General features: G+C 37.6%; 1 protein-coding gene across 2 annotated transcripts in view; it reads left to right on the top strand.

Moving 5' to 3' along the window:
- Positions 1-5003: 5003 nt before the first annotated feature.
- PUM3 (pumilio RNA binding family member 3) overlaps positions 5004-25877 on the top strand; it is a 33299-nt gene continuing 12425 nt past the window's right edge. Inside the window, exons 1-13 of one of the 2 annotated variants that reach the window (XM_084899514.1) lie at positions 5004-5104; positions 7245-7336; positions 8590-8808; positions 9590-9725; positions 10325-10400; positions 12191-12284; positions 12540-12606; positions 14354-14528; positions 15413-15516; positions 16725-16803; positions 18758-18856; positions 19727-19780; positions 22767-22847. In XM_084899514.1, the coding sequence (XP_084755640.1) occupies positions 7255-7336; positions 8590-8808; positions 9590-9725; positions 10325-10400; positions 12191-12284; positions 12540-12606; positions 14354-14528; positions 15413-15516; positions 16725-16803; positions 18758-18856; positions 19727-19780; positions 22767-22847 (1266 nt within the window). In that variant the 5' untranslated portion in view covers positions 5004-5104; positions 7245-7254. Of the gene's footprint in view, positions 5105-5125; positions 5395-7244; positions 7337-8589; positions 8809-9589; positions 9726-10324; positions 10401-12190; positions 12285-12539; positions 12607-14353; positions 14529-15412; positions 15517-16724; positions 16804-18757; positions 18857-19726; positions 19781-22766; positions 22848-25877 lie in introns of those variants that run through there. The other variant, XM_084899515.1, reaches the window with a different exon arrangement.

The raw sequence follows: 25877 nt of genomic DNA, 5'->3' as shown, positions 1-25877 counted from the left end.
CCACTTACCAGCAGGCGGCCTGTTGGTCTCTGGGAATAATGCCAGAGCAGGGGCTCAGCGATGGTTTCTGTTGCTGGCAGCTTCTACTTCAGAGGAAGCCATGAAAGTTCATGCTGTTGGGCCCATGTGTAGTCCCCATCTCTGCCATCCCATTCAGGTACCCATCATGCTAGTTGTCGATGCTGAAATGGACTAATGCTGAAAAGCTGACTAATGTCAACTGACTGAGTCATTTTGCATACTTGGTTGTTTAGTGTTCACAGTGAATGCCCTTCAGTGAGTATTAACATGTGAAAATGTCTACGATTTGTGTTCACTTTCCTATGTCCATCCACCTGCCTTTACCCTGGACCTCCTTATCTCCCATAACCTTTTCCTTCCAGGCCTCTGACCAGCTGCTTGAGCCACTGGCCAGTGATCAGGGGATTGGTTCCAGGGCATCCCATGGATACCAAAATCCACGGATGCTCAAGTCCCGCATATAAAATGGTGAAGAACCGTGCACACACACCTCCGATGAAGCCTAAAATAAAAATTTAAACAAAAATTCAAACCCCCCAAAAACATAATTGACATGATTGTTCCTATTCTAGCTAAAACCAGAGCTGGTACATGTCGCTTGAGGAGTTTCGTTTTTACAAAATCATAGCACAATTTAAGCGCTCTTTATATACATGACAGTTCGTGGGCTTTGAGTGATAGTAACTGATCATTATTTTTACTTTTCCATCACATGCTGATGTGATCTTTCATTAAAGGTGGCACTTTTTATTACAATCAGATCAATTTTTATTTTGCTCATATGATTTTCCTGCTGCTCCTAAACATTTCACCAAAGAAAGTAAATTAGGACAAGGTCAATTCTGTGTTTAGCAGACAGCAACCAGAACTTTTTGAATATGTAGTTCATGTTTAGACTATATTAGCACACTTTTCAGCAAATGTACGGTATTGAAAAGCATAACCCTCCCTCCGCCAAAACAGTTCTTTTTTACTAAAGGAAAAGAACTCCAGCAGTTGTGTTGGCAACTGCTCTGTTTCCATGGATTTATGATTTATGATTCTAATAGGTCCTGAAAATAAAATCCAATCTTTGCCAAAATCTCACTTATGCTTTATATCACTAACATGCTCTTTATCACTGCTTATGCATTTTGGAAACAGAGAAACAACATCAATTAGTTAAACACCCATCAATTAGAACTCTAAAGAACCCATTTTGTGGGAGGGAGATGTGTGGGAGCTGACACCTAACACACTTTATTTTTATGAAAAAGAGAAAAATTGTACAAAATCATGTGGAGTTGAAAAAAAAAGCAAAATATTTTTTCAGAATACATTTGAAAGTGTACAGTTCAAATTTAAACCATTTTCAGTATCTAATGATATTAAGTCACTACAGGAGACCCCAAAGAATAAGACATTCTATTTACAGAAACAAGTATATTATACATTTAATTCTGAATTCTGGTGCCTTGCAAAAGAGGGGTCAGAAGGTTAGAGGCTTTAATCCTCAGTTAACTAGAAAACCAAATCAACAACATGAATTGAACTCCATTCCTTAAACAAGTAGCTCTTAATTTTAGCTGCACGTTAGCATGGTCTGGGGAACTTGCCCAATGTTTAATGCCCAGGTATCACTCAGATTAATTAGATTAGAATTACTGGGTTTGGGTTTTGCTTTTCAAACTCCCCAGGTGATCTTCATGTGTGGCCAACTTTGAGATTCACTACCAAGGATACTACCATTCTTTTAAGTTTTAGCTTACTGCTATTAAATTTTACGTTTTAAACCAGATTAGTTTAAATCACAAATTAAATCTCTACCACTAGGTGGAGGCATATTTGCCAAATGACCTTTCATTTTACTGGAGTACTGGAAAAAGCTGAACTCTAAATGCCTGGTTAACATGTCTGATGGACTTCCAGTCCTGGGGGTGCCCATGAGACCCAGTTTCAGGCACTGAAATAGAAGGGGGATCTTGCTAGGTCTTTTCCTTCTGGAATAAAAGAATAACACCTTAAAGTGGGGAAAAAAGTAAATTTCATTCTCTTTTTTCCATTTCTGGCCCTGAACTCTGATATAAATTTTGAAACTAAGAAGCATATTTTGCAAATAGTGAAATAAGTCAGACAAAGATGAACACTGTATAACCCCACTTATTATATGTGGAATCTAAAAAACCAGAAATCATTGAGATAAATGAGATGGTTGTGAGGTGAAGTGAAGGAATATGGGGGTTGGGGGGGGGGAGGTAAATGAAGGTAGTCAAAAGATACAAATGGGGGGAAATAAATGAAAGTAACTGTGAAAATGAAGTTAACAAGCTGAGCATGGTGGAGCATAGAATCTATGAAAGAACATAAGTCTTTGATGACATTATGGAATCATTAAACTAGAGCAGTGATTTTCAATTGGTGTGCAACGAGAAGCACACTGGTGTCCACAAAATAACTTAAAACTTGCAATACCTGACTATTTAGTCAAGGGCACTGACCACATTTCCCTTAGATTATTAAAAAAAAATAAATGACAACAGTCAACATACAATACTCATTGGTGTGAATCAAAATTATACCTATTTTTTTTATCAGATCAGCAAAAAAATAAAATCATTTATATATATATATATATATATATATATATATATATATATATATATATTGATGTGCTGTGGAATTCTGGAAGTTTAGGTGTGCCATGAGATGAAAAAGGTTGAAAATCATTGAATTAGAACCAACTATCTTCAGGATTGTGTTGTGTGAAGAAAATTCTTGCTTAAGTCACTATTAGCTGAACTCTCAGTACTTGTACACAAAGCATCTCTAATGGACACAACTTGGTTCTATTAATGTCTCTCAAACTATGAACCACTCAACATTTACTACTGGCTAATAATTTTCCAGTTATTATCACTTTGAGTCACAGAGAAACCCCAAAAGATCAGTGTATTTATTCCCATTTTACAGAAATTGAGGCCCATACAGTCACTATCTTGTCAGACATACAGATCTTGGATTCAAAGCCAGGTTCATTTGACCCAAACGCCAATCCCCTTCATTTCATTGCTGTAAACCTCTTGGATATGTGTAAGTCTAGTTGCTCTGATTAAATTGCATCCTATGTTATTTAGGACGAGCATTTTGTGCTTCTAGGAAAACACATATTACTGGACATTAAGATTATTAGATATTTGAAGAATTGTTGGGCTTAACTTGGTTAACTGCAAAATTGCAGGATAAGCTTTGTTGCTATTCTGCAAAACCAAGAGATACTTTCAATTCACTACAAACAAAAACACAAGTGAATCTATTTTTGATAGCACAAAGGACTTGATAAATAACATTACTAATATTAACCTAGGACTTTGGTATGGAACCATTTTTTCATGTACATGTTTAAGACAGCTATATGGGTGTGTCTGAGAGGATACAAGGTGCTGCTATCTGTGGCCTTTACAAATGCATCCCTTCCAGGTATTGTGTGGTAGGGTGTATTAGTGAAGTTTGTTTTTGTTTTTGCCAGCATGTGCCATGCTATTTGCCTAATAAGCACTGTTGATAGACCTGCAATTCCTGTTCTTGAGCGTTTACTGGAGAATTAATGGATTAAAGAAAGCAGTACAGAGGCAGTCATGCTGAGACTGAAGTCAGGCTCACCAGATCAAAACTACTTTGTTTCCCCCTTTTCCATAAAAAAAGCAGAGGGCTAGGGGGTGAGAGACCTACCTGAAATGTTCTTATGAGACTTAAATGAGCTGACATGTAAATATAATGGTTGAGGCAAAAAAAAAAAAAAAAAAAAATAGGTACTTATCAAACACCTATGTGTTGAGTAGTGGCATAGGTGCCTGGAAAGGAACCATGGCCCCACCCTCAGGAAGTCTAGTGAATTACCAGGCCCAAGCCTCAAGCCTGGAGGGGCAGTAAATTGTGATTCAGAAAACAGTGACATCTGAACTTGACACACCTGGTATCAAGTTCCAATTCTTTCTTTAACTTTCCAGGTGGCCCTGGAAAAGATAAGTCAGTGAAAGTAACCTTTCTTGGGAAAAGGATCTTTGCAGATGTAATTGAGAACCTCCAGATGAGATCATCCGGGATTATCACAATGGGCCCTAAAGCCAATGACAAGTGCCCTTTTGATAGATAGACAAGACACGGACGAGAAGGCCAAGTGAAAACAGGCGGAAACCGGAGTCATGTAGCCACAAGCCAAGGAGCACCAAAGCCGGAGGGGGCAAAGGGTTCTCCCTGGAGCCTCCGGAAGGTGCACAACCTTGCCTCCCGTGTGATCTGGGGCTTCTAGCCTACAGAACTGTTAGAGGATACATGGTGTGGGTTGACCCGAGTTAGTGGCGTCCGTTTTCTCATCTGTAAAATGGGGATACTATCCGAACTAGTCTCACTTTCTGACGTGGGCAAATGGGATAAACGCAGACCTTAAAAATGGTAAACATTTATTGAGAGCTTATCATGACCATTCACTGTTACTAAGAGCTTTGATTTAGCTCTCTAGCTATCTCTATTTTATTGATCAGATCATCAAGGCTCAGAGAAATTGAATAATTTGCCCACAGCCCCAGGGCTAGCAAGCGGGGGGAAAAAAAACCAAAACAGGATTATACAATTCAAACCGGCTCCTGAGGTTTCCCTTTTATCTCTCGCGCTGGAGGCTGTCAGGGGAAATGCAAATTAACTCGCTCTAAAAACGTTAACTACTTAGTATGACTTCGGGCTCCAGAATGAACCATGCCTACCAAGGCGGCTTTAAAAAATTGACCGGCCCTCGATAAGCACCGCCTTCTTCCCGGCGCGGAAGCGACAGGGTTAATGACGTCACTTCCTGGAGCCGCTGACACGCCCTCGCCGACGGGTCGTCTCAAGGGCCAAATCCGCTTGCGTCCCTGCCATGGTTCTTCCCGATGACGTAATAGAGGTGGACCAATAGAAATGCCGAACTTCTCCGGCTAATCCCCGCCCTTTAACCCTAGCTCCCCAGCGGAAGAAGAAATCCTTGGATCCGGGGGCGGGGCAAATCCAGGAAGCGGAAGCGGCGGCAGGAGCCGGGAGCTGTCCGGTGGCGGCCACCAACACGTGTGCGGTGAGTGGGGCGGCGGGCTGGGCGACTGCTCCTGGGAGGGATTCGCCCCATGCCGGGCGCTGGAGTGGGGGTCCTCGGGGCCGCCGGAGAGGATAGAGGGGTTGACACCTGTCACTCGCTGGGCAGCCTTCAGGGATCGTGTCTGTTCTGGGAACTTGGAGCCCCTCTCCACCGCGTTGTCCTGAGAATGCAGCGTTAGCCTGGCTCCTTTCACCCTCTAGATCCCGGGCCCGGGGTAGCTGCGCTCAGCCTTTTTATCGGACGTTTGACACACGTCCGCTCTGCGCCCGGTCAGTGCGAGGTGCCGAGTTTGCCAAGTTCTGAGCGCTGAAGGGAAACTTGTTGGGAACGAAGATGGGGGACGGGGCAGTCTGACGAAGTCACCTTTAAGCCGACCTGAAACATGACGAGAGGCACCCTGAAATCCCGAAGCCAAGGGGGAAGGACTTCAAGTGGAAGCAGAAACTTGGGCTGAGTCCCGGAGCTGGGAGCTGTAGAAAAGGAATCAATGCGTTGAGCTAGGAGTGCAGTGATGCAGGGGATATGGTGGTGGGACGAGGTTCTGCAGGGCGTGGAAAGCCCTGGGAGGGGAGTTTGGATTTTCTCTTCGTGGGAATGCATTGCCATTTCTGTTCCCATTTGTAGAACACAGTGAAGGCTTCTAAGCAAGGGGGAAACGGGATGGGCCCTGGTTGTCTTTAGAAAATGCCTGTCATGTGTGTTATTATTGATTCTATAATTGGAGTTTATTGATAATGGTTTGGATTAAGGTGGCCGTAGCAGAGATCAAAGTTGGAGGGTTAGAGGTGTTTTTGAAAGGGGGTGGACAAGACTACTGAAGGCCTGAATGTAGCAGGCAAGTGAGAAGATAAATTTTAGGGTTTTGTGTGTCTTTTTTTTCCCTTGAATGGCTGATGTGCCATTGGATGAGAAGGAGAAGAGAGTGGGAAAGATGAGTACTGTCCTTGGTAAATTTGTATCTCACGGGGATACAGGTTAGCAATTCTGCACCCCCTACATGTGTGCTAGGGTTAAACAATACACAAATTGTAGATATGGAGAGGCAAATTTCTCACTGTCAGAGAAACTGTCAGAGAAAGAAGTTACAGATAAGCAGGAGAAGAGTAGAGGACCCTGTGGCACTTGATTAGAATTGGGAGACACTGCCAAAACCAGTTTGGCTCAGTGGATAGAGCGTCAGGCTGAGGACTGAAGGGTCTCAGGTTCAATTCCTGTCAAGGGCATGTACCTTGGTTGCAGGCACGTCCCCAGTAGGGGGTGTGCAGGAGGCAGCTGATCGATGTTTCTAACTCTCTGTCCCTCTCCTTTCCTCCCTGTAAAAAATCAATAAAATACATTTGAAAAAAAAAAAGAATTGGGAGACATTAGTATGAGCTTATTTAATAGGCAAGGAAACAGGTTTGTGTGTTCATATAGGCAAGTATACATGTTACTAACCCTGTTGGGTGAAAACACCCAGAAGCAGTGACACCCCAGTGACAGCAAGCACACCCAGCACTCATATAAGGTGAACTTAGAACATGTATCAGGAAGTAGGAACATGATTTTTTAATTTTTTTTTTTTTTAAAGATGGGGCTTGTCAAAAGGACACAGCAGACTGAAAGATTTCCCAGTACTATTGCTGAAGCATTGCCTTCAAATAAATGACACACTAGCCAGGGTGCACATGTGCAAGTTTGTCTGTGTGTGTTTGCTCTTATTTTTTAAAAAATATATTTTTATTGATTTTTTACAGAGAGGAAGGGAGAGGGACAGGGAGTTAGAAACATCGATGTGAGAGAAACATTGATCAGCTGCCTCCTGCACACCCCCTGCTGGGGATGTGCCAGCAACCAAGGTACATTCCCTGACCGGAATCGAACCCGGGATCCTTCAGTCCTTAGGCAGATGCTCCATCCACTGAGCTCAACTGGCTTTGGCTGCTCTTATTTTTTATGTTGGTGTTTATTTCCCATTGTAAAGTCTTAGAAGCAATGATTGTTTACTTCCTGGACATGTGTGGGCCCTCACAGGAATTGCCTTGTATGTAAGAACTTCGACTAAATGTTGCAGTGCCTACTTAATGACTTAGATGAGAGCAATTCAGCGATCCTTTTGGTTTTTTTTTTTTTTTTCCAGAGTTGCCATAATGGAAGTCAAAGCAAAACAAAAATTCACAGGAAAAGGTCCAAAGCCGTCACAAGAAAAAAACAGATTTTATACGAACAATGGTAAGAAAGCCTTTCCAAACTATGCTTCTTGTGTGATTATTTATTTGGCCTTTATAATTGGAGGGAGGAATGTCAGCTAGTGATATTATTGCCTCACATTAGCCACACTAATTCACCACATTGTATTTTAATGTTTGATAAATTGTGGTTGGTTAGTATATAATACTGGTAAACTATATACTTTTATCTTCAAGATTTCTAATTTTGATGTCTTAATATTCCATCAGGTGTCAGTATTGCAGAATAGAAAAGTCAGTCTGTGTAGGTGATTAAATGTTTCCTAAGCAGTCTTTGCTTGTTTTTCTTACAGCCGTCTTAGGGCATAGCTGTTGCAGTTTTCATGTCATTTGTTGGGTATTTAATTGCAAACTTTGTTGACCAAAGATTTTTGTCAAATAATTTTATTATAGTGTTTGAAATTGTTTTCAAAAACTAGGATTTTTGAAAAATTAACATCTTTAATTTGCTTATATGATATACCTCCTAAATTTCAAGTGTTTGTTCTATTTTTAGATTCCTACGATGTTATTGAACTTTTAGAAGTTATGTGTAAAGACTAATAATTTGGAGTCATTAAATTAGAATACAAATGCATATAAATAATACCTCACTTCTACTCTATGCGTAAAATAGAGAAATATACCAAACTGGATACCTCTAGAATATAGTTTTTAATATGCATACTTATACTTTATAGGTTTTCTGTAATGAACCTGTGTTGTTATAATTTTGTAATCAGGAAGTTTTTAAATTTTGATTTGGTATTTTAAATCCTACTCTGCTCCATATTTGAGAGTAGGACAAAGTATTTTCAATTAGAGGGTGTAATTTTCTGTAACAAATACCGTATTTTTCGGACCATAAGACGCACCAGTTTTTAGAGAAGGGAAATGAAGAAAAAAAGATTCTGAAACAAATAGTGTCCTAAAATATTTTATGTGCATTAAAACCCAACATCACAGTCATAAACACATGTAATCAACCCTGTAAAGTAAACAGCAGCATTTAGAACCATTTTAGAGCCGGGCAAGCACACAGAGACCACACAGAGCCGGGCAAGTAAAAATACTTTTTTTTTACAGTATATGTGTAGGCTATATTTGGACCATAAGACGCAGGGACTTTTCCCCCCCACTTCTGGGGGAAAAAAAAGTGCGTCTTATGGTCCGAAAAATACGGTACAACCCAGTATTGGATATAAGAGATCTAGGCTCAGGATCATTGAACTAATAATTACTTTGTATCGTCACTAGATTCTGGTTCTTCAAAGACATTCCCCAGAAAAGTTGTTAAGGAAGGTGGACCTAAAATTGCATCTAAGAACTTTCAGAAAAGTGCCACAAAACCAGGGAAAAAAGGTGTGAAACAGTTCAAGACCAAGAAACAAGGGGATAAAATACCAAAGAACAAATTCCAGCAGGCAAATAAATTCAACAAGAAGAGGAAATTCCAGCCGGACGGTAAAAGTGATGGTAAGCACTGGTTCCTTTGGCGTGGTTTCTGTGGAAGCCTTGCCCTACCCGAGCCGTTGCCAGAACCACTGTGCACAGGACTCTGGAAATCTGTTAGAGGCTTCCTATTCTTGTTCCGTGACAGGCAGCATTTGGGGTGGGGGTGAAAAGTATATGGGATTGCCCTGGCCGGTTTGGTTCAGTGGATAGAGCGTCGGCCTGTGGACTGAAGGATCTTGGGTTCGATTCTGGTCAAGGGCTCATGCCTGGGTTGTGGGCTCGATCCCCAGTGAGGGGCTTGCAGGAGGCAGCCGATCAATGATTCTCTCATTGATGTTTCTATCTCTTTCCCTCTCCCTTCCTCTATGAAATCAATAAAAATATATATATATATTTTTAAAAAGAACTAATTATACCTAACGTCCGATGAACTTGATGTTTCAGTACAATTTATTTTACAATTGAAAAGGATGCTTAAAAATTCTGAGTTGTTTTTTTTTTTTACCATCCTTTTGTTTTCTTTCTTTCTTTCTTTTTTTTTTTTTTTAAATAGATATCCTCTTAAGAATCAATAAATAGCTACTGAATGAATGGATGGCTAGTTTGAACCAAATTTAAAATGTATAAACTTTTTAGAGAATGAAATAAAGTATAAGCATATAGAGTGATATTTTCCCTCTTCTAGTTTCCCCATTGAGTATATATAGATCCTGATCAGTGATTGCCCTATGTACCCGACTCATACTTGTTTGTGGCACTCAGAATGTTAAATGTAATTGGAAATAATTTCTATAATGACTAGAATCAGCAGCCAAGAAACCCAAATGGGATGATTTCAAAAAGAAGAAGAAAGAACTGAAGCAAAGCAGACAACTAAGTGATAGAACCAACTATGACATTGTTGTTCGGGCAAAGCAGATTTGGGAGATCGTGAGAAGGTAATGCTCCTGAGTGGCACCTTTATTAGTCTCTTTGAGATGATGGAGGAGTGAGAGTATGCCTTGTAGATAGTGAGATGTCCTAAAACAAATGACGTAGTACTTGGGTTATTTAGGGAGCACTCATAACACTCCAGTGGAGGTATCATATTTGGATATCTTGTTTTAGAAATGTGGAAATCACTAGGATGGTGTCAGATATGTTTATGAAAATGCATTCGAGTTAAATTGGGTTTGACATCTTTCCTGAAAGATTTCTGAGAAAATGAAGGACAATTTCTTATCAGCTCTGTTTTGAAATACTTAAGTCTTTGGTGTCTTGCACTTGTTTTATTACTTTCTTTACTTTTTGAAGTTCTGGCTGTGAAGGTTTAGATTGATGCATGAAATTATACCTTGTGAGATGAATTTCTGCCTTTGAGAAAATTACTTCTCCCTGGCTGCTCTGGAAAAGTAATGTTAATGTCAAAAGATTTGCTGCCTTGGAAGAGAAAATCACACTTAACTGGGTGAACATACACTAAAGCAGTTTTTAGTTTCCCGTGTATAAAATGTCTTCACTTAAGCTATTTTCCGCCCTCTTTAATTCTCTTTTATAGAAAAGACTGTGACAAAGAAAAAAGAGTGAAGTTGATGAGTGATTTGCAGAAGTTGATTCAAGGAAAAATTAAAACTGTAAGTAGGGCAAAATTACATTTGCAATTTCAACTCTTGAAATTGACTTACTCTGTAAAGGGTAGCTGGACATTTATGACAAGTGTAATTGTTTTAAATGCATTTAGCCAAAAATTTCAAATAATGACTAAATAAAAAATTTAATAATTAGAGAAATTATTGCTGGGAAATTGTAAAAAACAACAATACACACACACAAAAAATAAGTATTTGTCTGTGTCATTTTTTCTTTTAAATATATTTTATTGATTTTTTACAGAGAGGAAGGGAGAGAGATAGAGAGCTAGAAACGTCGATGAGAGAGAAACATTGACCAGCTGCCTCTTACACACCCCCTACTGGGGATGTGCCCACAACCAATGTACATGCCCTTGACTGGAATCGAACCTGGGACCTTTCAGTCCGTAGACCGACGCTCTACCACTGAGCCAAACCGGTTTCGGCTTGGCTGTGTCATTTTTAAATAATTTATTTAATATAAATCAGTGTTCTTGAAAGTTATCTTGAAGAATTTGAATAGTATATGGTAAATGGTCTTGCTATCTGCAGTCAGCCAAACTTTCTTAGATTTATAAAATCATAGAATAGAATTTTTGAATAAGAAAATCCCTTTTTCAGAGAAAGTAACTTTCAGAGAAATGAGAACTATGGTATGTATAATCATTAGACAAGTTTGGTTTGATTTTTTGTTTTAAGTAATAATGATTGGAATCTTGCAAAATAGTTAAATCTGTTCCTGTCTCAGTGCTGTATTGTAGGCAGCAAAACCAAAGAATGCCATTTTGTACCATTAAAACAGATATTTTTACTCTTCAGTAGTCTAGATTTAATTTTATCCATGAAGACCCTACATTTTACCTAGCAAGGAATTCTGAAAACGATAGCAATAAAACATAATACTAGAGGCCTGGTGAATGAAATCTGTGCACTCGTGGAGGGGGAGTGGGTACCCTCAGCCCGGCCTGCACCTTTCACACCCTCAGGGAGCCCTCAGAGGATGTCCAAAGCCAGCAGTCAGACATCTTTAGCACTGCCCTGGAGGCGCGAGAGGCTCCCACCACTGCTGCCCTCGACAGCTGTGAGCCCAGCTTCTGACTGAGCGGCGCTCCCCCTGTGAGAGCGCACTGACCACCAGGGGGCAGCTCCTGTGTTGAGCATCTGCCCCCTGGTGGTCAGTGCATATCATAGCGACCAGCCATTCAATAGATTTGCATATTAGTCTTTTATTATATAGAGGCCGGGTGCATGAAAATTCATGCACTGGAGGAGGGGTCATTCAGCCCAGCCTGCCCCCTCTCATAGTCTGGGAGTTCTCAGGGGCTGGAGGCAACCTGGTGATCAGGGGAAGGTGACGCCCGAATAAATGTCTGCTGCTGCCACTGCCGGCAGCGCAAGCCTTGACTAACCCTGGTTATCTGAGCTTCGGGCAGCCCTGGGTGGCTGGGCAGCCACCTTCTGAGGCTTGCCTGCTCTTCGAGCTGGCCTGGGAACCTGGTGGGCTGAGGGAACTGTGGGACTCTGGTGGCAGGTTGCCCTGGTGGGGCTGAGGGGACTGGGTGCCGCCACCTTTGAGGCAGGGCAGTTAATTAGTATAGTCCCTCCTTATTGGCTGTAGGTGCCACCATCTATGAGGGCAGGGCAGTCAATTAGCATATTCCCTCCTTCCTGGCTGTGGAACAGCGTGAGGGTCAATTAGCATATTCCCTCTTTATTGGATAGGATAGGATAGGATGATAGAAACATAAATCTCACAGAGAATTAGTCTAAGGCCCAAACTGTCTTTTCTACAGATTGCATTTGCACATGATTCAACTCGTGTGATCCAGTGTTACATTCAGTTTGGCAATGAAGAACAGAGAAAACAGGCTTTTGAAGAACTACGAGGTATTTCTTATATTTTGAAGATTAATTGTAATCATTTATAATGAGTCACTTGTTTTCTCTTGAAATACCCAAGACTGTCTTGCATAAGAATTCTGTGTGGGAAAGCAGTTTGTCCTCTGTAGGACTTTTTAAATTTTTATTTGTTCTTTGCCTGGGATAGACAGGGGGCTAGTTGTTTATATACCTTGAATGATGTATTTATTTAGTTCTTTCCTTTGTTTCTAAGGAGCCATTATAATATATTTTGTTTTCCAGATGATTTGGTTGAATTAAGTAAAGCTAAATATTCCAGAAATATTGTTAAGAAATTTCTCATGTATGGGTGAGTTGTTTTATTTATAAAATATATTTATATTAGTTTTTTAAAGATGTGGGTATTGATTGTGTGCAAATGTTTCTTGAAAGTCTGTGACCATAGAATGACCCTCAGCAATTGTTTGTAATGTTTTCCAGGGAGTGTGATCTTAAAAACAAATGCAGAAATTAATGTAAATTGATAGCACTGCCTTCACCATTCTTAGTGTATATCATGAAGCCCTAGAAGAAGAGAATTAGGATAATTAACTTGTAATTTGTTACCAGTATTTGGAGGGAGAGGGTTGGGAGGCGCAGGTGAGTACACACAGAGGCAGAGGCAGAGCCAGTGGTCAAGAAATGTCAAGATGGGCCCTAGCCAGTTTGGCTCAGTGGCTAGAGCATCAGCCTGTGGACCGAAAGGTCCTGGGTTTGATTCCGGGAAAGGGCAGGTACCTTGGTTGCAGGTTCCTCCCCAGCCCTGGCCTTGGCTGGGGCACATGCAGGAGGTAACCAATGGATGCGTTTCTCTCACAATCAATATTTCTCTGTCTTTCCCTCTCTCTCCCATTCTCTCTAAAAATCAATGGAAAAATATCCTCGAGCAAGAATTAAAAAAATAAGAAGAAGAAATCTCAAGATGGGAGGATTTCTTGAATTAGGTGGAATTTATATTTGTCTTGATTTCTCTTTCTGAGTGTAATAATGTGCCAAAATATGTTAATCAACAAAAAAGTACTGCTGACAAAAATTTTCAACAGCTATTCCTGACTATGATTATCAGCTGCTTGATTTTAGGATGTAATGTAACTACCCTGTTTCCCCAAAAATAAGACAGTGTCTTATATTAATTTTTGCTCCCAAAGATGCACTAGGTCTTATTTTCAGGGGATGTCTTATTTTTCCATGAAGAAGAATACAGTACACATTTATTGTTAAATGAAAATAAAGGAAATTTATTACCTGTATACGGTACGGTAATACGGTAGTTGTCAACACAAACCAGACAAACTGTAAATCCTACAGTATCAAGAATTTACTCATTTATTCCATGACAATCATGTCATCATCTTCTGGAACATCATCATAACAATCCAATTCCTGAATTTCCTGGTGAATTTCTTGTGACTCCATTTCTTTCAGAATTAGTGGACCAAATCTCTCATGTTTAGCCTAGGGGGGCCTTATTTTCGGGGGGTGGGGGGTGGGGGAGATGCCTTATATTTCACTCAGAAGGAAACCTGTAAGTAGGTCTTATTTTCGGAGGATGTCTTATTTTCGGGGAAACACGGTACTTGTGAATAAGTCCTGTTTTGAAAGAACATCCTTAGAATATGTTTTATTCCTATTTCTATGCATTTTTGACTTTTACCTTCTCCTTTTTTCTTTCCCTGCTTTTCTCAAGCTGAATAATTTAATGGGAACTGACATTTATTGAGCACTTATTATGAGCTGGTCACATCTTAGCTCATTTAATGCTCACATTAACATTATTCTTTCTATTTTATGAATGAAGACACTGTGGCAGAGAGGTTAAATAACTTGTCCAGGGTCTTGCAGCTGGTAAGCAGAGCCAGGTTTCAGCTACCTTGTAACTTAGAAGCTTGAGGTAGAAATACAAGGCAGTTTGATTTTCTTTCCCATAAGCCTCTCTCTGAGGTAGACACCCCTCCCCCCATGATGAGTTGGTCTCAGGAGTTATGATGGTGTCAAGTTATGTTTTGTTGTCACCCAGCCTTCTCTGTATCATTTACCTTTTATCTCATCGGGTTTAGGGGTAAACCACAGATTGCGGAGATAATCAGAAGTTTTAAAGGCCACGTGAGGAAGATGCTCCGACACGCCGAAGCCTCGGCCATCGTGGAGTACGCGTACAACGACAAAGCCATTTTAGAGCAGAGAAACATGTTGACGGAGGAGCTCTATGGGAACACGTTTCAGCTTTACAAGGTAGCCCTTCTAGCGTTTCTGCTTTTCCTATGAGCTGTTACTTACCTTCTGATGCCCTGTTTTCAAACTGTATTTTTACTTTGGCTGGTCCTTCAAGAGACCATCTTAAAGCACCCCCTTTTTTTTTCTCATGGATTATTTTGTCTTTTGTATAGTGAGCAAGTGATTATACTTTCTCTTTCATCCGGACATTATTTTTAAATCCCCTTTAAATTGAACTACTGTTGTTACTTCCTCCCAAATGCCGCGTGTAATGCTTCAGTACTCCGTCTCTGCAGTCAGATAGGCCAAGGTAGAAGCCTCTTCACAGAAGTGAAGCTGTGTCTCCACCCCGACCAGCTCTGGCAGAAGTGCATTGGGCTCCCTGTTGCTGCCTTTTCCCGTGTTTCTTCATGTGTGTGGATTTCTCTTCTCCAGCTTGTATCTAGAGAGGAATGGGAGTAGAGAGGCCCAACCTTGGATACAGTCACAGGGATTGAACCTGGAAAAGGCCAGGAATGGGTATAGGACATTTAAAGGGTCTATTTCAGATTTGGGAGGTAAATGCCCACACTTACCTCCAGGGATATGGATTAATTCCTGGGTTGCCTCTACCAGTCAGGTTCAAGTCCTGGGTTGAATTTAGTGCTTTATTTCTAATGTAACTGTCACTATAGGTGAGTACACAACACAAGTTGGCAAGGATTTTCAGCTGACTACTTGATTTTGTGATTAGGCATGTGTGCTAGGTGCTTGACCTGTTGGCTCGTTGAGTTGGTTGGTTAGCCTGGCTCTTTTAAGTACGTTGGTGGGCGTACACACTGAGAATGAGATAATAGAGAATTACTCCACAAGTGTATCTGCGTCATTAAATTTAGAGGGGTTTAATTTTTCTTCTGTTGCAGTCAGCAGATCACCCAACTCTGGACAAAGTACTAGAGGTACAGCCGGAAAAACTAGAGCTTATCATGGATGAAATGAAACAGATTCTAACTCCAATGGCCCAAAAGTAAGAAAGCTGTTGCTGTTTTGTTTTTGTTTTTTTCTTAACAAGTAGCATTTGAAGGAGGAAATTTTATATAGCCCTTGCATAGAATGATGGATAGTTTTCCCAATGTAATGTTATTTCAGTTGGATTGTAAGACTTAGAAATTGGACATGTGACCTTCTTGGCATTTGGACCTTGGTGAAGGGATTAAGATGTAGCCTCAGACCAGATGGCCTGGCTGTGAATCCTAGTGCCTCCTCAGTCACTAACTATGTGACCTTGGGCAGCTTAACCTTTCTGTGCTTCAATTTCCATATCTATGAAATTGGGATAATAATAGTACATATTTTATAGAGTTTCACGAATATAGGTTTATATTTCCAGAATACTCAGAACAGTGGTTTGCCCCTAAAACCAGTATGTTTCTGCCATCTATTTAAACACTCAATGTGAACTTGAAGTTGTTGGTGCCTGATCATCAGCCTCCACTGTAATACCTGAATTCACCAAGTGTCACACTAGGAAGTTTGGGTCAATTAGGTGTTGCAGTTGCTGGTAATGCTTTGATCTACTTGGGTTTTAACTTTACTAAAATTATTTTATGAAAGTGATGCAATGTGAAGGGTGCTTGACAGAAAGAAAATAGATTTATAATCATGTGTCCATTGTTGGGTAAAAAATATATTTAAGAGAGTATATTTTGAATGATTTCATTTGCTGGTTAAATATTAGCAATCTGTATCCTGGTTTTGATCATAATGGCAAGCACTAAAATATTTCTATAATCTAAATTATATAATCTATAATATATTTTTTAAAATTATATAATCTACATTTAAAAATATATATTATTATTGATTTCAGAGAGTAAGGGAGAAGGAGAGAGAGACAGAAACATCAATGATGAGAGAGAATCATTGATGGGCTGCCTTCTGCACATCCCATACTGGGGATCAAGCCTGCAACCCAGGCATATGCCCTGACCGGGAATTGAACCGGGACCCTCCAGTTCACAGGCCGATGCTTTATCCACTGAGCCAAACTGGCTAGGGCTAAAAGTTATTTTTTTAATCTTAATATTGCTGAAAGATATAATCTGTCTTTTGATGAATTAAATTTGCTAAAACCATTTTACTTGCTTTGATTATTTTAAGACAACTGAGGTTACTATGTCTATTAGTGTAGCAGCAGATCTGATGTATTCTCTTTTCCCTTTTTCCTATTTCCAGGGAAGCTGTGATTAAGCACTCTTTGGTGCATAAAGTGTTCTTGGACTTTTTTACCCATGCGCCCTCAAAGCTAAGATCAGTAAGTTCTTGGTTTTAGTTTTTAGACCAAAACATAGAAGAGCCATGTTAATATGTAAAATACTGCTTGGACAAACGTTGTCTTTTGGGAATTTTGAAGAGCTTCTTATTTAGAGAAAATAATGCAGTAAACTTTCTTTAAGCAAGTCTGCTAATTGCCTTTAGATTTTTACCAGAAGGCAATAGAATTGACCATGGTTTTATCAACTCCATTTAATTTTTATATTTTAATTATATTCCAGCATATTCTCTAGCTAACTTAATTTAAAAATTAACTAACAAATAGAGTTATATTCAGCATTCAAGTAGTTTGAAATTCACCTGTAATGATACAAAAAGAGAATGTTGGTGTTAACAGATTAGAGGAGGAAAAGGTTAGAGGAGAACAATTATGTAAAACTAAATGAACCATGAAAAACTGGACCTCATGTGACAGAGAGCAAAGAAACAGAGACCAAAGGTAAATTGCACTGGCCTTCAAGTCAGTGATGGGAGTACAAACGAGAATTCATCGTAGTCCCTTGAACTTTGCTTGCCTCACCGTACAGTGAGCTCATTGTCTTCATCCTAATAAGGGATCACTCAAATAATAACACTGACTTCCTAACACATCTGCCAGACTAAACATTCATAGGAATGTTGACCTGCCAGAAATTAACATACAAAATAATCTCCCAAGAATGACCTGAGCTTATAGTTCATGACCATAGCAGCTGCTGCTTCTTTTGGGGGGAATTATCTCCCGTCCCTGCACAGTACAGTGTCTCACAGTTCTAGATGTATTGAGGTAGGACTATTTTCAGAACTGAAAAATTATCATTTCAATACATTCAGTGGTGGGAAAATCTTTCTTTTTAGTGTTAAATGTGTTTTAGTAATAGCAAAAACAATCATTGGGAACCCTGTGTCAGTATAAAGTATAAAGGCAACTCTTCTGGCCCTGAGGGCCTTTTCAAAAGAGAGAGAAAAAAACCCTTTGGGGATAGTGGAAGCAAAATATATGTATAGCTCTCCAGCTGGAGAGCTTTGAAGAGATTCATAAGTTTAGGCACATAAGTTGAAATCTGTGCTGTTGAGATTCATCCTGGGTAAGGATTGTAAGGAAATTAAGGATGGAATTACTTGTTCCTTATTGAAGAAAATAGGCACCCACCTTCCTCTCTCTGGAAGGAGACTTTGTACTTATTTATTTAACACAAATTTTTTCATTAGGAATGGACTAAAATGGGTCCCTGCAGTTGTCAACTGCCAGAACTCATTTACATCTATATGTTTAGCTTCCAAAATATAATTTAAGCCAGACTACCTTGTAAGAAATTAACAATTGGGATTTTTGTTTATTTTTTTAACTAAAGAGTCATTGATAGTGTTGGCCTAGTCTAATATAGAGATTAATTTTATTAGGGAAATAATGTTTATTGCTTTGATGGTGAATTATTAATGTGATTTCTTGGAAGTAATCCAGTGATAAACTAAAAAAGAGAGACTTTTTAGCCCAAACTAGTGTTTTGGTTCTCTTCCCTTTTATAAAACAGCTTTTTATTTATTTTACCTGGCTTTTCTATTACCTTTTTGCCATAGCCACTTCCTAGCCTTCTTTTTCTTAAAAAAATCATTTAGAATATATTGTATATATGCATTTTTCTTTAAATAGACATTTTAATACAGATATAGTTGACAAAATAGAAGTATATCTTAATACAGATATATTTGATAAAATAGAAGTACATTTTAATAGAAATTGCTTGTCAGCAGTATTTGCCACTCCTGATGGAAAAGAATATTCCTAGAAAGATTATATGTATGCATGTGCTTGTCTACAAAATGAACAATTAAATTGTTTGCTACCTATAATCTTTTTCATCCTCTGTGCCTAACTGCTCCCTAGTGGACAGATTAGTTTTGAAGGCAGAAAGAAAGAATAAACTGAAGTCTTGATGGCATTTGTTCCCCAGGAAATGATCGAAGCCATCCGTGAAGCCGTGGTGTACCTGGCGCACACACACGATGGTGCCAGGGTGGCCATGCACTGCCTGTGGCATGGCACGCCCAAGGTAGGTGTAAGGGCTTGACCTGCCTTTCCTTAGACTCTCTGTCTCCTTTGGTCCAGACCTTGTTGTGCAGAAACTGCTTGTCTTTGCAAAGTTGTGCCTCAGGGCCTCTCAGGAATTGGCCTTCTTTGGGCCTAGTCCTAAAAGGTAGTAGTAATAAAAGACATTTTTAAGTAGTGAAGTCAGATTATTTTAACTTTATAGTTTATTTATAACAGCAATTGTTTTCATGGCTGGATGAAAATCTTGAGTTGTCATTATTTGGGAAGGGATCTGTCAATCAAATCAATACAATATTTATTTATCTTAATGGGAGAGGAAGCAGGGAGAGGAGATAGTGAATAGTTACGCATTTGTTCATACAGATGTTAAGTATTTGAGCGTGAAGACCATACTAACTACAGAAGTTTAACAGAACTGATTTTCATTTCTTTGATCAATATAATTCTGCCTTCAAAAGACAGTTGTACTTTGTCCACTTTTTACATTAATACAAATTTAATTTCTACAAATATGTATGAAATGCCATAGACTATATATTTGAATACTGTTCAGACATTGGAAGTCGGATCTCTCATTTCTCACTGTAAAAGAAGGTCATTTCACTAAGTTAGCCTTGCAACTGATAATTTTATGGCTCATATTTATGTCTGAATGGGTATCACATACAAATGTAAGATTCTAATAGCTCTGAAAGGGCTAATATATTGCAAATTTTTTTGTTCTGTCTGTATGACTATTTTCACTAATGAAAATAGAGACCAGAGGATAGTATAAAGCCACTCCAATGACAACTTAATATTAAATCAGAATTTTACCTATGAAATACCTTTAATCTATAATTAAAAGTTGAGACAATTTTTCTTTTTTAAGGACAGGAAAGTGATTGTGAAAACAATGAAGACTTATGTTGAAAAGGTGGCTAATGTAAGTATCATAATATTTCTTTTAATTGCTAATAAAATGAAATGTTTATTATAGAAAATTTGAAAAATTAAGAAAACTACCAAGAATTTTATTCTTTATTTTATTATAATCTTATTCTATGCATTTGCAGGTGTTTTTATATAATAAACTTACACAAAATGAGATTTCTCCTTTAACATTGCATAGTGACAAATTTTCCACTTTTATTAGATATTTTTCGAAGACTTGATATTTGCTATGTTATTTAGTGAATTTGTTCAGTCATGTTAATTATGTATGGAAATGCTGCCTAGAATAAATTCTAGATAAGTTTTTCAGTTCTTTGGGATCCTTTGGAGTTGTAACAGCGTTCCTGGTGAATTAGAGGATATACAAAGTTTTTGTAAGACATTAATGACCTCATTAATGTTTTGCATACCTACAACTATAAACTTACTTTTCCCGCCCTGTATTTGTAGTAGCAAATCCTATAACATTTTTTGAGTTATTTTATATAATTTTATATAATATGTTTTATAGCCTCTTATTTATTGGAGAACTAAAAGTAGTGATATCAACAACTTTTTCCTATGAAAAATCTAATGAGAACTACTAGCATCTTAATATAGTAAATACTAATTCAAGAACATTTGCTGCTGTGTGAGTGCATACATACCTATTGTCTTCTGTAGGGTTGGAGACCAGGAGGAGAGTATAAAACCACTTAAAAGGCAGCTAACTTTTCTGTAACAAAATGAAATCAGAATCTCTAGTGGGTTGTTTCAGAGCATGAGAATAATTTATGATTTATTATTCATCATCAAGTAAGTCTTTTTGTATAACATTTAAGTTTGAATATTTTAAATTAGAAATGAATTTAAACAAGATGTTAGTAGAAAGTTCTAAAAGTTATTAGTAGTAAAAGATATATTTAAGTAATAAAATTAGATTATTTTAACTTCATAGTTTATTTATAACAACAAATTTTTTGAAAAAACTAATCCCCGCATGGTATTGTGATGGTAATAAGAAATTAACAACGCAGTGTATTTTTTATCTCAAGGAGTTCCTTCTAAGTGGAGAATTAAATTAATACAACCCATGGATTTGACTTATGGGTTATTTAAAAGTGTGTCATTTCCAAATATTGGAGGTATCTTGACATACTCTATTATTTCAGTCCTTTTCTAAATACTTATTTTATGGCCTAACATGGTCTATTTTGGTATCTTGAAAGGAATATGTCTTGTGGAATTATAGGGTATAGTACTCTATAATGTCAATTATGATAGATCAAAGTGGTTGATAGTGTTGTTCAGATAATCAAAGTCTTTACTAATTTGTTTATCATTGTTCTATGAGTTGCTGAAAGAAGCTTTAAATCTCAACTGTAATTATGCATTGTCTATTTCTCACTTAAATTCTGTGTACCAGCTATTTTTGTATTCAGACGTTTTGTGCTTGGGCATGTTCCTGTGTGTCAGACTTAAAAAATCAGAAACCAAAGCTGTATACTATATGCACATTGTTCTCTACTTTGCTTCCTTCACTTAATTTGTCTGAGGGGATATTTTATTTCAACATATATATGTACATCTATCTAAACTCACTTTTTTGATGACTTCATAATATTTCATTATGTGAGTTTCATAATTTATATAACCAGCCCATACTATTGGATACTTAAGTAGTTTCTAGTTTTTTGTTATTTCAAATAGTATTCCAGTACATGTCCTCCTTGCATATGTGAAAGCATGGCTATAAGATAAATCTAAAACTAGAATTGATGGGTCAGAAAGTACATGCATTTTAAGTTTTTCAGATATTATCAGTTGCCTTTTGAAATAGTTGAACTACTTTGCATTCTCACCAACAACATAAAAAAAGAGTGCTTGCTTTTCTCCAGAACTTTGCCAAATTAGTATATTATCAAGGGTTTTCACTTCTGCCTATAGAATAGGTGGAAAATGATATTTTATTGTTTTAATTATTGCCCTTCATTAATGAGCATTATTTCATATGCTTAAAGCCATTTGTATTTCTCTTTTTCAATGAACTGACTCTTCATTGTCTTTGCCCAATTTAGTAGATTTTTGGTATTTATATAGTAAAGATGTTAGACCTTTGTTATTTGTCTAACTGAAATGTTATTTTTTTTGCCATACTCATCAGACCGGGCTCTGAAGAGAGTTATCAAAATCAAATGCCCTCTCAAAATAAAAATAAAAAGTTTCATATTATCTAGGATACAAGAATAGGCCTCAAACTCTGAATGCACTTTCTTCTTCTTTTTCATAAAGTAGTTCTTTAACTCTTTGGAACTATATCAGCATCCTGGAATAATTCTATCGGTTCATTGTGAAATTCACAGTTCTACTTTTTAAAAACAATTATTTTTATCTTATTCTCATTCAGTATATAAGTATGTTCTTGTTTGTTTTTAGTATTTCTAGTCTAATTATGTAGAATTATTTTAAAGAAATTGGACAATATATAAAGGAAAATTAAAAGTTTTTGTCCTTCAACCCAGAGGTGACTATTACATTATAATGTTCTAGGATTTTCTGTGTACATGTATTTTGTATACTTTGTATATATATAATTATATTTGAGTTTATATAATAGTGTTGTATGTTTTATATTCTTGGATTTGTTTGTTTTTAAATCTATGGCATTTCTTTTTTAGTTTAATTTTTTTTAATAGCTATTCATTAACAGAGTACCTGTTTTTTTGAAAGATGTTATGTCCTGGTTAGTTAAAAATGAGTCCAGGCTATTTGATATTGAAGAATGTGCTTTTCTGTTTGTTTTTCTTTTTTTTTTAATCAACCTAGAATATTATTAACTAGGTCCTGATAAGAATTCCTTTGAATGGCTTTTATCCCTCTTATTTGTATTGTGTTGTCAGGTTACCATATTGGTAACCTTTATAAAGTGACCCCATGGGTGGAATAAAAGGGAGAAGCTGTGCATTTTTTTAACCTTTCCTTGCTTTCGATTCTTACAGGGCCAATACTCCCATTTGGTTTTACTGGCGGCATTTGATTGTATTGATGATACTAAGCTTGTGAAGCAGATAATCATATCTGTAAGTAATTTTCATGGTCTTGAATTTAAGTTACATTGACATATCATTTGTGGATTTGTGTTATTTCACATGTATATGTGTAAAGACTTTGAAGTATTTGCTCCTTGGTGGTATTTCATTATTTATTAGTTGACATTAAATCTCTTTGGGTGATTTGCTTGATTCCTGTATAAGCCATAATCTAGTAATTTAATATTAATAATTAATATTGTTTTAAATATGTAAAAGAATGGTTAAATTATAATAACATGACTTTTTAGATCATATAATATATTAAATGACAATGCAGTACTTAGATTTGATTAGCAATTCGTGGACATAGTAATTCTTCAATTATTCAAGAGCTCATATCTAGGCAGAGGACACCTGTGACCTTTCTCCCTCTCTGTGGAGAAACTACCACTGCACAATTACCCAGCCTGTCCATACATCTGTCCTGATTGAGCTGGAGAAGCAAATCTAATAAAACTCAATTGTGATCCTTCCTAGAGCTTTCATGAAAAAAGTTTTTGTGGAATCAGAATAAAAATTATTATGAAAGTAAAAATTCTAGTTGCCTTTTTACATTTCAGCAATTCCTTCTAGCCTAGTATAATGACCACAAAGTGGTAATAATTGATTGCAATTTATTTAACCCTAAATTTGCCTTCAGAAAACTGAGCTGTCCTCTTGAAAGAATTACTCCAAAGTAAAAACTGCATTCTGAAATCATTTCCTTCATTCTGCAATGATTGACTTCTGAATCTGTGCTCTACTCTTCTCTTCCTTTATTTCTAGTGTGCAGGTAGTGTTGGATATGCAATAGAGGTTGCAGGGGTGGGGTTCAGAAATTGCAGCATTGGTTGCAAGGACAAAACTTGGGTACATTGTGAAAACTACATAATCTGTATAGAATTATTCATCTGAAAATTACACAAACGTTTCTCTTTGATACCATGGATGGGGCCCTTGGAGAAATCTCAGTGACAAAAACTATTTTCATGCCATCTGCAGAGAGAAGCAGATGGAGTTCAGAAAGAGACATTACCTGTTGGCATGTGTCAGTGCTGTGGCCTCTCTGCAGCCTGTCTGGACCAGTGGAGCTGAGTGTATGGGAAAATGTAAGAGCTAGCAGAGGGGAAGGAGATTTTTCTTAGATGCCAACTGTCGGTCCAGTGTGTGTGAGTTTCTCATGCCCTTACTGTCATTTTCCAACTTTCCCCTTGACTGTTTTAAGATTGTGATGACTTCTCTTGGGATAAGATTGTGGGAAGAAACAATTTGGGAAGACTTTCATGTCACAAACTGAGTTTTTTGACATGTTCCTGGTAACTTTATTACCCTTTTGACTCCAATCAATAATGATTGTTTTTCATTCCAGTAACAGTGATGTGAGGCCATAGATTTTTTTTTTTTTTTTTAATGAATAAAGTTGTTTCATGAAAATGGAAACAGGCTGGGCTATTCAAAATTTGCTTTTGTTTAATATTTTCAGGGCAAGTAAAATTTGCATAATTGTTCCAGATAGATTTCAAGAAAAAGCAGACTTCCTTCAGGATTTGCCACAATTTGTCTGCTGGATTTTTCCCAAAGATTTAGCCCACTGAAAGTTGCTGTTGAAACAGTTTCAATTCTTTGTGCTTATCAGATTGATTCCCACCACTATTTAACCCACATTCCTAATGGCTTGCTCATACTCAGGGCAGCTTTCCGAGAATGGCCTGATTTACTGATCTCTTGCCTCTGACAAATACTCAATTGCTTCTGTGTATCATTACACTATGTAACTAGTGATGAAATTCTGGAATGCTAATTGCTCTTGCATTTTCTACCAGAAAACCTGTTGCACTATGCAGTTGCTTTTCAAAGTACACAAGAAAGTGTTGCTAAGGATTCTCTTAGGGTGGTCAAACTTCCTGAAATACCAGGTTGAAATAACAGCCTGGTCAGCTGAGCCCTCGCCTTTCTAAATGGACACGCACACCGCCCTGGCCGGTGTTGCCCAGTTGGTTGAGTGTCGTCCAATGCATCCGAAGGTTGCCAGTTCATTTCCCCATCGGGGCACACACCCAGGTTTAGGTTCCGTGGATCAGGATGCATAAGGGAGACACCCGATCAATGTTTGTCCCTCTTAATGACGCTTCTCTCCCCTTCCTTTCTTCTCTAAAAATATCAATAAAAAACAATTTTAAAAAATCAATCTAAAAAAGATACACACTGTTTCCCACCTATTTTACTTTCCAAAATAAATGTACTTAATCCAATTTTATACATTTACCCTAGAATTGTTATGATGCACCTGCTTTGATGGCAGTTTCTCTGAAAAGGAAATATTTTATCTTTAAAACATACAGAAAGGTATAAAGAATTATACAGTGGACATTCAGCTGACTACTGTCTGATAAAGAACTGAAACTTGACAAATACAGTAAAAGTTTAAGCCTTTGTGTACCTGTTCCTGATTGCATATCCACCCCCACCCACACCCATGGTGATGAATTTTGTGTTTATTATTCACATGCATTTCTTTTTCCTTTTGCTTATAAGTAGATGTATTTAGTACTATTTTGCATGTTTACAGATTCCATGTCAGTAATATGTATATTTTCTCATGTAACTTGCTTTTTCTTTTGATACTGTGTTTGTTGAATTCATCATAAGTTGGCAAGCCTTTTTTAAAAGGGTCAGATAGAATTTAGGCTTTGTGGGATATATATGATTTCTGCTGCCTGTTTATTTTGTTTTTATTCTTTAACCCTTTAAAATGTGAAGACCATTCTTAACTTGTAGGATGTACAAAAAGAGGCTGCATGTTGCCCATGGGCCTTCATTTGCCCACTCCTGTTCTAAATCATTTGTTTCAATGCTAAATAGTGTTTTACTATGAATATACTGCAGTTTATTCTTCCATTTTCTGTAGCTGGACACTTAGATTGTTTAGAATTTTAAAAAGTCACTACTTTTTGCTATTCCAAATTATTCCATGAGCATTCTTGTATGTCTTCTTGTTTCTCTAAGTATTTAGTTAGCACAAAATTACTGGGTTGCCAG

This window comes from Pipistrellus hanaki (assembly GCF_964339955.1).
Source record: "Pipistrellus hanaki genome assembly, chromosome: 11".
NCBI lineage: Eukaryota > Metazoa > Chordata > Mammalia > Chiroptera > Vespertilionidae > Pipistrellus > Pipistrellus hanaki.
The sequence above is the reverse complement of the archived record's forward strand: the minus strand, read 5'-3'. Positions and strand labels throughout refer to the sequence as shown.